Source organism: Athene noctua, chromosome 2 (genome assembly GCF_965140245.1).
Source record: "Athene noctua chromosome 2, bAthNoc1.hap1.1, whole genome shotgun sequence".
In the NCBI taxonomy this organism is placed as follows: domain Eukaryota; kingdom Metazoa; phylum Chordata; class Aves; order Strigiformes; family Strigidae; genus Athene; species Athene noctua.
This window is the reverse complement of record NC_134038.1, coordinates 168,355,613-168,368,648: the sequence shown is the minus strand read 5'-3', so window position 1 is coordinate 168,368,648 and position 13,036 is coordinate 168,355,613. Positions and strand designations below refer to the sequence as shown.

At 41.0% G+C, this 13,036-nt stretch overlaps 1 protein-coding gene across 1 annotated transcript in view; it reads left to right on the top strand.

Annotated features, from left to right (window-relative positions):
• VIPR1 (vasoactive intestinal peptide receptor 1) overlaps positions 1 to 13,036 on the top strand; it is a 120,039-nt gene that overhangs the window by 77,559 nt on the left and 29,444 nt on the right. The window contains exons 5-6 of the mRNA XM_074901114.1: positions 3,037 to 3,137; positions 5,051 to 5,183. Of these exons, the coding sequence (XP_074757215.1) occupies positions 3,037 to 3,137; positions 5,051 to 5,183 (234 nt within the window). The remainder of the gene's footprint in view (positions 1 to 3,036; positions 3,138 to 5,050; positions 5,184 to 13,036) is intronic.

The following is a 13,036-nucleotide window of genomic DNA, read 5'->3' as shown; positions in this document are numbered from 1 at the left end:
TGATATCTCTTAATTTTCTTTCCCCCATTTCTCTGCTCTCCTAAATATAGTGTGGGGTAACCTATTCCTCAAGCTCAGTCCCCTACCATGTGCTCCCTCCTTCTGCTGGCTATGTCTTTCCTGGAACACTTCTGCTCTGGTGCCATCAAGAAGGAAACTAGATAATGAGAGAAAGACTAAATCAACATGAAGGAAGTTGACTGCTTTTATTCAAAAAGTCTCAGCTGCCTTTGGGAACCCAAACTCAAATAAGACTGGAAACAAGGCTATATTTAGTTAACTTTGAGTGAAATCTGCAAGAGCATGGGGTAGAAAGGTGGAACCGCCGCTGTTCCTTACTGCAGTGCAGGTACCTTCATGAAGTGCAGTTGAGCGAGACTCAGATATGGCCATACCATACTGAGTGACTCCATCACCACAGCAACCTCCTGGCATCATATAGGCAAGACTGGGTAGATAAATTAGCCTGAAACCCTTTCTGTGAATTACGTATTTCAGTTACTGACCCAAAGCTCTTAGTGATGTGGATTCATCGAGTGGGTCTGTAAAGACACTGTGCTTCTAGCCATCTCTGAGATCTGTGGTCTAAGAAGCAATATAGATACCACCTGTGTAACCTTTGCCCTTTCTGAAAGCTCTGTCTTGTTTTAACCCCCCTCCATGCTGGCTTGTGCAAATGCTGGGAGGATTACTCCTCATCTCAACCTCATTGGTTCTGTAAAGTACCTAGTACTTCTCAAGTCCTGTGAAAATAGTGTATAAAAATGTCAGTCCTTGCTGTTATTAAAGACTGTTTTCCCAAACAAGGTTGGGTTTAGATTTTCTATCTAAACTGCTCTTTGTGGCTTTGATTGTTTGGGCTTTTTATAGAAAATGGTGACAAGGAGGGCAGAGGAGGGTCAACCAAAGGCTGGAAAAATAAGATTTTCTGCAGAGTTAGATTCTTGTAAAAACTTGGATTTTTCATTGATAAAACAAATGTTCAAATACCAACTGATCTTCTGTCCTTTTTTTAAGCTAAAAATCAGAATATGTTGATTTAAAGTGTTGCTGGAGAGCCTTAGGAGAATCGGAGTTCTGTTGCTTTACTTCCCCATTTTATTTAAGGCTGTTTGGAAATTAATTGCCCATTTCAACCTGTATGTTTGAAGTGGCATATCTCAGCTCAGAATAAAATTTATTAATCAAAATAAAACCCATTAGAATCAACACATTTTTGCCAACAAGAAACAAGCATATCTATTCTGCTTGCATAAAATTCTGGACTTCTGGAGGCAATGAAGTAATCAAAGGCAGTTTCGGCCTCCCCTTGGTTTCTGAAGTATCTCCCGCACAGGAAGCTGTTGAGATGCTTGAAGAAGTGATAGTCGGTGGGCGAGAGGTCTGATGAGTACGGTGGATGAGGCAGAGTTTCGTAGACCAGCTCATTCAACTGTTGCAGCGTCGAAAGTGCAACGTGTGGCCACGCGTTATCATGGAGAAGGATTGGACCCTTTCTGTTGACCAGTGCTGGGCGCAGCCATTGAAGTTTCTGGTGCATTTCATTGATTTGCTGGATGTACTTCTCCACCGTGATCGTTTCACCTGGATTCAGGAAGCTGTGATGGATTAAACCAGCAGCAGACCACCAGACAGTCAGCATGACCTTCTTTTGGCGCATATTGGGCTTTGGGAAGTGCTGCAGAGCTTCACCGCGGTCCAACTGCTGAGCCGATCATCATCGGTTATCGTAGAGAATCCATTTCTCGTCGCACGTCACAATACAGTCGAGAAATGGGTCGTTCTGGTTGCGAAAAAGAAGCACAGACGACACTTCAAAATGGCGATTTCTGTGATTCTCATTCAATTTGTGCGGCACCCATTTGTCGAGCTTCTTTGACTTTCCAATCTTCTTCAGATGCTCAGAAACAGTTGATATGCTTACCCCGAGTTCTTTTGCAAGTTCTCGAACAGTTGTGCATGTATCTGCTTCCACCAGAGCCTTCAATTCATCGTTGTCAATAGTAGAAGGACGTCTGTGACCTTCTTGATCTTCAAGGTCGAAATCACCATGTCGAAATTTTTGGAACCAAAGTCGCACTGTCCGTTCGTTAAGACTTCCATGGCCATATACCTCATTGATGCTTCAAGCAGCTTGCACTGCATTACGTCCAAGTTTGAACTCGTAGAAATAGATCTGTCGATATTGCTGTTTTGACATCTGAACTTCAAACCTCCAAAATTTGTCAAAAACGCAGTTTATATTATAATTTAATTATACAGCATGAAAGTTCATAACATGAGCTTTTCAAAAATATATAACAGTACACCAGTCGAGAAGGTACTATTCCTGAAACATATACAAGGAAAATCACATTAAAAAATGGAAATTAATTTCCGAACAGCCTATAGACTGCGATGGATTTAAGTCCTGTGGTGGCCCATGATCAGGGATTCCCTCTGTGTGTTGTCAAAGAGAAGAACCATGAAGTAATCTCCAATTTAACATATATTTCTGAATTAACATATCTGTGATTTCAATGAGAACATTTTAAGGTTTTGCTTGCCAAAACAGAATGTCTAGCTTCCACAAAAGTAAACCAATTTCCAGACCTCTTCTGTCCTCAAACTTCCTTAATAAGACAAAGCTCATCATACTAACCACCTCAGAGCTGATGTGTCAGTGTGCTGTTTGACTGAACATTAGTCAGTCTTGTTCCACAAGGTTGGAACCATGTAGCTGTCTCTGCAAGTGTCAATTCTGACTCCCTTCTGCATGAACTTTTCTCTTGCATAACTGTAGTCTGGTTTTGGAGTGGTCCAAACTCTACTGAAACTGGACACATTCTTCTTATTCACAGTGGTGGTATTTGAGTCATGTACTCTACTGGATGTGATTTTAAAGGGTGAAGGAGTTGGAGATTTTTTTGAGAGAGTGGAGTAGGATGATTTCCTTGTCTCGCCAAGAAAGTCACTGAAAACTCAGTGGTGGTGTATTTAGGAAGGCACGTTGGCAGCTCTTTGAAAGACCTGTTTTGTTTCTTTCCTTCACATTAGCAAACAGCATTCTATGGCACAGTCAAGACCGGCTACACCATTGGACATACCTTATCGCTCATTGCTCTCACAGCTGCTATGATCATTTTATGTATCTTCAGGTAAGACCACGAGCAAAAAAGGCATAGGTAAGGGGATGACTCAAAGGACATAGTGGCTGTTTAAGTTACAGGCTATGAGTGTTACAAATGGATGCAAAAGACTTCTGACAAGTCTCAGTTGGACAGGGGAGAAAAGTTCCTCCTTCTTTTGGTACCGCAGTTTCTGGTATGTGATTTGTGGCCTCTGTGTGATAGTTACAACCCCAATCCAATTATTTAGGTGGGATTCATTTAGGTGCTAAATGTATAATGTCACATCATGGATCTCTGTATTAGAGGCATCCCATAATCTTGTTATAGCTCACAGAGACCTAATCGGTATTGTATATATGGATGCAATGGAATGATGCATTTCTACTAAAGTAGGTATTCAAAATGGTACATGTGAATCACACCCCAAAACTATCTCTCAAAGACTATTTCAGAAGTGCTTCCTACTCCAGCTCTATGGCAAGCCATAGACGCCCACGGCCATTTTAGACGTGCTGAATCCTTTGAGATGTGCACAGGCATAGCAGATATGATGCAGGACCTTCAGGAGACCCGACCCTTATGGACTGATGGGCAGATTGCAGCATATCAGATGGCATTAGATGCCTAGATTTCAGCAAATGAATTAATCCTCAGTATCATTTATAATATATTCAGGCATCTAAATGTGGGTGCCTCTGATGAAGAAGTCTGCATATAAGGTAATCTATTATAATGTTGTTTATGTATAGAGAGAACAGCAAAAAGCAGATCTCTGTGAGATGGAAGAATCTTTCTAGATGTGATTCCATCTTCTCATGCCGCTCTCCAGTGGCTTCTCTGAAATGCATTTCATTGTTGTCCAATTTATGACAGTCTGGTCCAGATATCATCTCCAAAGAAAGCTGTAGGAAACAGCATGCGTTCTAAGGTAACGCTCACACTTACACCAAGACTGACCTCCCCCTTCAAGATCTTTGCACTTCTCAGCACACACTCTCTCCACTCCTCTTACAAGGGAAGAGTATATCAGACACACATGCAAATTATCTCATTGTACAAAGGTACGGGGTGCCAGCCAAGCTGGTGAAACTGCCAGGGTTCATACTCTTCATTTGTGGGAAACAGTGTAATTTGACTTGCCTTTGCCTGCAAGTACAGAGGACTCAGCTCAGCCACGTTATCTTGCCATCGTCAGAGATTAAGAGCATAAACTTTGCCAACGCACAGTGACTCATTAAGAGGTAGCAGTTTGATCATGTTGCTGAGTGAGAACTGTTGTGGTTCTGATGACTGCACAAAGTATCCATTTCCAGAGTATGAGGCCTTTCACTTTAGCTGATGTGAAGTCTCACTTGAAAAAAAGACCTACTTGATCAGTATTCATCTTCAAAATATTTGTGGGCAAGGGACAGAAAAACCCTGGTCTTATTCTCAATATCATTAATAACTAGTAATTTTTAAGTGAAAATATAGATCATATTGCTCCAGAAAGCCTGCAATATGTGTAAATTTCGGCAGCAGCTGCTAAGAGTTTATTTATCTTCCTGAAGAAACATTTCACTTTGACAGGAATTATTGCAGTACAAACATTCTGTAGAAAACAGACCTTTATTGAGAGCATCGTTTGCTCAAAAACATTTCTTTTCCAGTGGAGAGCAGTGTGATGGACCTGTTTTCTGTCATTCTGCCTTTTGACTTTTTTTTTTCTAAGAACTGGAAAAGCAGCCACACTGCTTCAGATGTATGAATTGCTACATGTTTTGTGTATTTAAAAAAGCTTAAGTGGATTTGCTGTGATTTACATAAGAACATAGTCTGTCTCAGGGTTTCTAATGTTTAATTGTAAGTCTGTATCTTGGCAGAAAAAACATGTAAATAGGTAAATAATCCTTTTGAGAAGCCTTGCTATTCAGAAATGTTGTTTCATCTCTTCCCAACAGAAAGCTACACTGTACTCGGAATTATATTCATATGCACCTCTTCATGTCCTTCATAATGAGAGCCATTGCAGTCTTTATAAAAGATGTCATCCTATTCGAAAGCGGAGAATCTGAACACTGCTTTGTGAGTTCAGTAAGTAACTGGGCACATTGAAGTTTCCACTTTATTCTGTTGCCCCTCTTAAACAGTGCACCAAAAATTATCTTGCAAATGCATGTGAGACAGTACTTCGGGAAGATTTCAAAATTTATTCTCATTTGAAAGAAAAAACATCATTGATGCAGTTTAAAATGTATGGAAAAGGCAAAAAATAAATTAGCAAAGTCAAAAATTCATAGTCATTTGATCCCTTCTGAGGTCAAACCCACAACTGGGGCTCTACAAGATTTTGAGGCTCCTGTCAGTCCTGTGTCCATCTCCCAATCCCTTGCTAATTTCTTGGATACCCTGGTCAAAGGAGACTTGAAGTCTTGTGTTTAGCAGTTCAATAAAACCTTTCCCTTCAGTGAGGGTGGGAGTCAGATCCAGATTCACGTAACTTTAGGTATCTATGGGGTAAGTACCTATACATGAGCTACATGTGTAAAGTGCAACCATAGTCAGTCGAGCTCTAATTAATGTATTCACTGGAGTCTGGAGAGCTCTTCACCTTGCCTGGTGAAGGCACCTGTATTTGGATGGTTCTTTGGGCTCCACTGGTTGCAATGACCAGGCCTCTGCAGGCGTTCATGCAGGAAACCAGTGTATAGACATCATTGTCTATTCTTCATCTGGATCTGTATCCCATGCTAGCTGCCTGCAACTGTAAGATTTTACCACTGGGATGATAAATGAATAAAGGAGTTGGGATATTTTGTTTCACTTTCAAACTCAGTGCTGTCAGCTGGAGCAAACACTAGAGAGGGAGAAGAGCTCTTTATCTAATGGCCCATATTGATGTAAGAGGACACTAGTCATGAATAAATTTAGGCAGGTAATTGAAATCACCAAATTAAAGAGATGTTATCAGAAGTCATCCAAAAAAACAAAAAGTAACCCTCCATAATAAATTCACAACGTTAGATGAGCTGCTTGCTGGTAATAGCAGGGGACTGGGAGTCCAGCAGATCCCTTCTGGACCTGTTTTTTAATGTCATACAGCACCAAAAAAAGACTCTTTTCCATCCACCCAATTTCTTCCTTGCCTTCTGGCTTTTCTGTATCCTTACCCTGAACTGTGTCCCTGCTGTTATGGTGACCTTTCTGCTTGAGCACCTCCCAGTTGATAAGAGCAGCCTGCTCTCAACTTTTCCCTGAGAGCTGTCTGCAACACAACACATTCCCATTGCAGTGACCCTCTTTTTTATCCCCTCTGTGGTTCACTGGGATCTGTATTCTCTAGCAATCAGGTTTTATTGTGAAGGTTCATGAATGGCTGGAATGACATATAGATTGGAATAAACAATTGCTTGGAGGCAACAGCCCAATAAGCCATGGAGTTTGGACTAACCTCTCACCCCTGGGGGAGTTTGCACTGGGTTGTGACTGAGACACGACTGCAGAAAGCTGTGAGAAGGGTTTGCTTCAACCGTCCATCCAGAAATACTTTGGTGTATAAATACAGGACTTTGTCCTGCAAAATACACAGCTCCTGGAAGTCAGTGTGCTTTCAGGTAGATCCATGGCTACCACCATTGCGTGTGTTTCTCCCCATCAAAGGATTTTCATGTTAAATGCCAGCTCAGCATGAATAGCTGGATTATACACAAGGGTTATAAAAATATGTGAAACAAATCTGTCTCTGCTGCAATAGTCTGAGCATACCCCTTGCAAAATCTTCACCATCTTGGCCGAACATTTTGGACAACATTTTAAGTCATAGGGAAAAATAACCTACATGAAATGCAGTCAAAATGCCTCTCCTAATATTCATCTGTTTGCAGAAATAGTTATAAAATCCATTGTGTTTATGTGGATTTAGTTGGGTTAGGCTGGCTTGATTTGTGCTTTGAAATTGCAGGATAAATTTTTGACTTGGGAGACCTAGTGCTAGTTCATATACCCCAGGCGTAATACACAATTTACTGAAGGTTTTGTGTATAATGGCTAGATATGGCCTTGAGCTCATTCAGCCTTAGGAGAGATTTGAACAAACAGTTCAATTTACTGGATTCTCTCACCACTGTGCTGTTTTAGAAGAGGGCAAAACCTAAGCAATAACAGTGTTTTATTAGAAGAGAAAGTACTAGACTTGCTTTGTTTAAGGAAAAAAAGGATAAAGACACTTCCCTTCCAGAACAGAATTGGGGCTATAAAATGCAAATAAACAGAGACCTCTCCCAGCATTTCTGATAAAGAGACCAAATTCCTGAATTTGGCATTACCTGTTGCAATAAAAAGACTTAAAATTATGTTTTATGCACCATCCACACAAAAATATTTTAAGCTCTCCACCAACAAATGTGTCAATACTCCAGTCAAATAGGAACTCCACTACATGTAGGTATGTATGTAACTGATAAATCCTTGTTCATAGGCTTTGCCACAATAGCATTTTAACTTCATTTTACCTTGTGTGGGAAACCTGTTACAGCGTTAGATCTATGCCATTGTAAACTCAAATAGTTTTGGATTACCATTGAGTTCAACATGAACACCCTGAAAAATTAAGTTTGTTGGACATTTCTGTGGGCCACAGAACCTGAGAATGCAGCAGGAAGCATTTCAGGGCCAATGCAGCCAAAATACATGTGATTAATATCACTGAGCCATCATGTGAGCCAGAACATGCGCCATGTGCTGGATGACGTTTGCAGAGTGGTGTGTGGCACCTGTAGCCTCCTTGAATTCCTTGGTCCTTCCTTCTTGATAAACCCGTTCCTGGGGGAAAGAAAAGTCTTGCTGCTTGGATGAAAAATTCAGCCTGTTTCCATGTCTGAGTTGGCAAGCAAGGCTTCTTTTCATAACTAAATGTAGCAGGCTCAAATGATCATTGATCCCAGGACCTGTGCAAGGTGGCAGGCCCTTTGTCCCTCACCAAAGAAACTCAGCAGTAATAGCTTTACAAATGTTCCTCATGCCTTCTCCTCTCCCCATCTGCCCAAATTAATTAGGCTTGTTCTTAGACATGATGGGGTCCCTTGGCTCTTATAGAAGCGTGTAGACTGAACTTCAGAGAAGGCTGGCCCTGCAACAGCACACTGCGGGATTTTCCAGTGGGAAACAAAGCACTGCAGGGACCTTGAATTTTCTAGAGGGGTAGAAATGGTAGAGTCTGATGGCCACATAGCCACGCAGCATATTGCCCAAAGTGCCAACAGTCATTAGTAGACCAAAACCCCTTTCTCTTTCATGCCTTTGGTCATAAAGTATGTCTGTAATTATGTGTAACTGAATCGTCCTGTTGGCCTAAATTGTTTTAAAATAGACATATACTCAAGTGCGTTAGTTAATCTAGGCTTTAAGCACTCAGATGTAGAGATGATCAGGCTAGGAGGGGTCTGTGAAATCACCCACTCTTACTTCTTCAATAACTATTCATTTTGATTCGTTCAGAATAGGTTCTTTCTAAGTAATCAGTTATTTCTGATGGAAAACTCGCCACACATGGCTTTATGGCATCCAGTGATTACTCATACTGCATGAAATATTGTGCCACTTACCAGCCTGTATTCTTCTGGGTTTTTTTCACTGCCAGTCTCAAGAGACTTCCATGTAAGTTCTGGTTTTTCACCTTAGATTTCTTAGGCCTTGTGACCTTCTATCGTGACATTCCCATGCTTTGCCTTCTCCTTTCCTTCTCTCCCTAGAGAACACCCTGTGAAACACAGTAGCCAAAAGAGCAAACCTGATAGAAGGATTGAACCGAACACTTGAATTGTCGTTTCATTTGGTTATGGATAAGTTTTGATATAATTTCATTACTGTAATACCATGTAATAGCATAATGATAAACCACTTACGTTTCCAGCCTAGCTGAAGACAAAGAAGCTGACAGTCTGATATAAACAAAGATCAGGTTCTACAGATTGAATGCTGGCTGACTTTTTCTGAGCTCTGCAAATTTGCCTTTGCTGAGGATGCAGCCAAGGAAGGCTAGATCATTTATCTTTTTAGTTTTGCCTTCCAGTAAGACAATGAAATTCCAACAAAAAAATCTTCTTTGCAAAGGAGGGTGAGACTTTTAGAAATTGTAAACATAAACACATATCTTCATATTTTCGGTGTGAAAAATTGGTTTTTTTCACATGACCTTGCTCCGGCCAAGTTGATAACAGCTACAGGCCCCTAAATGAATTTTATATATGGAAGTTGAAGACAGACACACTTTTCCAGCACACCCCCCACTAAGGCTACTCAGATCACTATTCTCTGCCTCATGTGGGAGTGCTCTGATATGCAAGCTGCTGGAGAGATGGTAGAAACCTTTTCATGCACTTGGGTAACAATGAAATGAACATTAGAGACTTGGCCCTTTCATTGGGCTACCTCCTCTGGGAAAGACATCTACTCCCACCTACACAAAGGAGGGATGAGCTCTTCTTAGCAGGACAGACCAGCATCTGCTGAACTTTGACTGGCTGACTTGGGAGAAGAGCCTGGCAGGACTTGAGTTCAATGGGATCAGCCAGGAACAAAGGTGCTGCCTGAGGTACGGTACAGTGCTGTGGAAATGAGGCCCCATGTGAAATGACGCTCACCTTGTTTTGCTCAGCTGTGTAGAGTGAAGGAGACGCTCACTCTTCCCACCTAATAGGTAGCAACCGCATTTGGTTTTCATCCCAAGGAACAGCACAAGGAGCAAGGGAAAAATCACTGCTCATGTAAAGTACAAGTTTCTCACAGTGCTCTTCCACTCATGTCTGACCTGAACCACCTCACTCTGTCCACAGCTTCCTGTGAAACCCAGCCAAATGGGTCCTGTTGGGTTCAGGAGATGGGTGCTGTAATGAACTGGGTTCAGTTCTTCTTTCTGAGCTTTTTGACAGTGTTTGGTTTCTACCTAGGATTCTTCCGAAGATCTCTATGATGTTGCTGTCACAACGCAAACATAATGTACCCATCTTCTTGGTCTCCTTTTGTACCATCAGGTTAGATAAAGAGATTTGTGTCTGCCCAACAAGTTATGTGGAATATTATCCTCGTGTCTGCTGATATACCCATATCTGCTCACTGCTACAATCTAAGCATTACAGCAAAATGAATGACAGAGGGGAAGGAAAAACAAAATAACTAGAGACAGCTCCTGCAAATGATAGAAAGAAGTAAAAAACAACAGAAAAAAAAAGCAGGGGGGAGGAATGGAGGCATTGTATGTTTGCCAATTCTCTTTCAAATATCACACCAGCACTTATAAGGTTCACTTCCCCAAAGGTATTGAGACACTTCTAGAAAGGACCAGAAAATAGAGAGAAGAGGCAAAGAGGCTAAGCTACATTCCTTAATTAGGAGAGGTCTTAACAGTGAAAATACTACCCAAAAGTAAAACATAAAAATAATAATGTCTCAACTATGCTTTCAAAAATCAGTGCCAGAATTAAATTAAGGACTTAGCAGTAAGTTCAGTGAATGGTGCATGAAGTAATGAGAAGCTATAAATAAGATGTTTGGTATGTTCTATTTTTATGTCTAAACTCAACTCTGAGTCATCTGACGCAGAGACTAGACCAGCTAGAGCTAATCACCATCTTAGAAATACTTGCAAGACTGCCGTCAGAAATCAAACGAGTATTCCTAAGAGACAAAATAGAAAGGCCAAGTCCCTCAAAGACTGACAGTTACATAACCCCTGTTAAAATCAGTGGAAGAGAAATGCTTAAATAGCCACGAGGATCACAGCCATGGGGCTTAAACTTGCTTCTTATGTGAGGAAAAGCAGACATAAGACTTTCCCGCTGAATTCAACATATAGCATTGTGTTTGAGGAAGCCTGCATGGGAAGTGGGCAAGGCAGGAAGTGGGCAAGGCACAAAGTGCAGTCATGTGGACCACATTGTTTGTTGGTGTGAACTGGTACAGCTCCATTTATTTGAATAGAGCTTGCAAGGTTTCTGCAAGTGCAGGATTAGACTCTGCCATGCTTTGCTGCGTTGCAAGCACATAAAATAGAGGTTGTCTCAGTTCTCTAGCCAGAGAAACAATATCGAGGTTTGGTAGTGACCCAGCCTTGGTGCAAGTGGAAGTGGTGGCACAGGAAAGAGAGATGGAGATTGAGCCCAATAGCTTCTTCCTAATATTTCCATCCTTCCACAGTCTTGATGGGAGCAGGCAAGACTTAGCTTGCTGAAGTAATGTGTGTGTATGTGTGTGTATGTGTGCATGGCTGTACAGCACAGCTCATCAGTCTAGAAATAGCATTTCTGCTTTATGAAAGTAGTAACAAATCAACAAGCTCAGACACAAATCCAGGTTATAATGGCTTAATAAATTGCCCAGTGACAGCTGACATGGAGTAAGTATTCCAGTGTGTGCTCTTAGGCGATGATGGGCATATGAAAATGTAATGTATTGTGACCTAGAGGAAAGTGGGTTAAGATAAAATGAATTAATTTGCTATTGCCAAGGCATAAGAGCACTCTTGCACAATGTTTCTGGGGCACCGTTGATGCAGAGCAGCATGCTAACAGGGAAAGTGTGTGTTTGAGGCCTCTTACCTCTGTGCCTGAGATAGATAGCGACCGTGAATTCAGTTACATTGATCTATCTGCCATACTTTTTATAGTGTTGACTTACAGCTGAAGCCACTAAGAGCAGCAGGAGCTGAAGGGTCTATCATCAAGACATAAGATTATTATTCCCATGAAGATCTTTTCTTTTTTATATTTCCTGATAGATGAAAAATTTCTTTAACCAAGGCTTTGAACTTGACAACTTAGGCCCTCACAAACTGAAGGCTATGTGCCTCAATCATAAGCCCCTTTATTTCTATCAAGACGGCATTTTAAGACTTTCTTTAGTCAAATTTCTTTATTCATAGATAGTGTTAATTCCTCAACACCCAAAATTTCTATGCATCTTCCAGGAAAATTTGCAGACCCACCCACTAGTTAAGCAATTTATCATTTAAAATTACTTGCTTGTCAGGCTCCATGGTAGGGAAGGAAGGAAGGAATCAGAGGCACCCGATTGATTTAGGAGATTTCTTCTCTGAATAGGCCTCAATTCCCTTTCATAGTAGAACATAAACCTTGCGGGGCTTTTTTATTGCTAACCTGTTTGAATCTAGTCTACAACTGCAATTAAAATGAGGGAAGAAATAAAAGTGATGACTTTTTTTTACAGGCAGTCTTGTTTGTTTGTTTTTAATTTGATTTTTCTGTTGTTGAACAAAAGTTTGAGTGTGTTAAGGGGAAGTTAACACTTTTTTTGTCCTTTTTTTTTTTTTTTCTGGTGGCTCAGCAAATTGGTTTGACTTAAGGGCTCATTTTTGGAGGAACAGAATTGCCCAGTAAGAAGCTGTTTTATTTCTGTCAACAGTTTCCATTGACATCATGCTGAATTTCTGCAAATTAGGCCTCCAGCACGAAGCCCTGTTGAAATCAGTAGGGGCTTTGCCATTGGCCTCTGTAGGGTCAAACATTTACCCTGTGTAGCCACATTGTCTCTGCAGAAGACTAGGCAGTTGTAGAAGACTGAGATAACAAATTGATATTAACATTTTCAGTTTTCCAAGTCAACTTCTGGAAATGTCTTCTCTACTGCAGTTTCTCTTGCAGGAGCATGGATGTGGCATGCCTTTCCACTCATCCGTCAAAGCCAGCTAAGTAGTGAAAAGATAGTATATGAAAGCTGATAGCCTTGAGCATGGGAATGAGACAAGAAATAGCCTGTGGCTGTAAAGAGATGTTATATCTTAGCCACCTCCTCAGGAGAGGTCCAAGCCAGGATCAAGCCACTACTAAAAAAACACCTCTCTTCTCTCTGTGAAGGTGACTTGTAAAAAAAGTTGCTCTAGCCTCTAGTTGAAACAAAAATCCCCACTTGAGTGGACAAGAGAAGATGTCTTT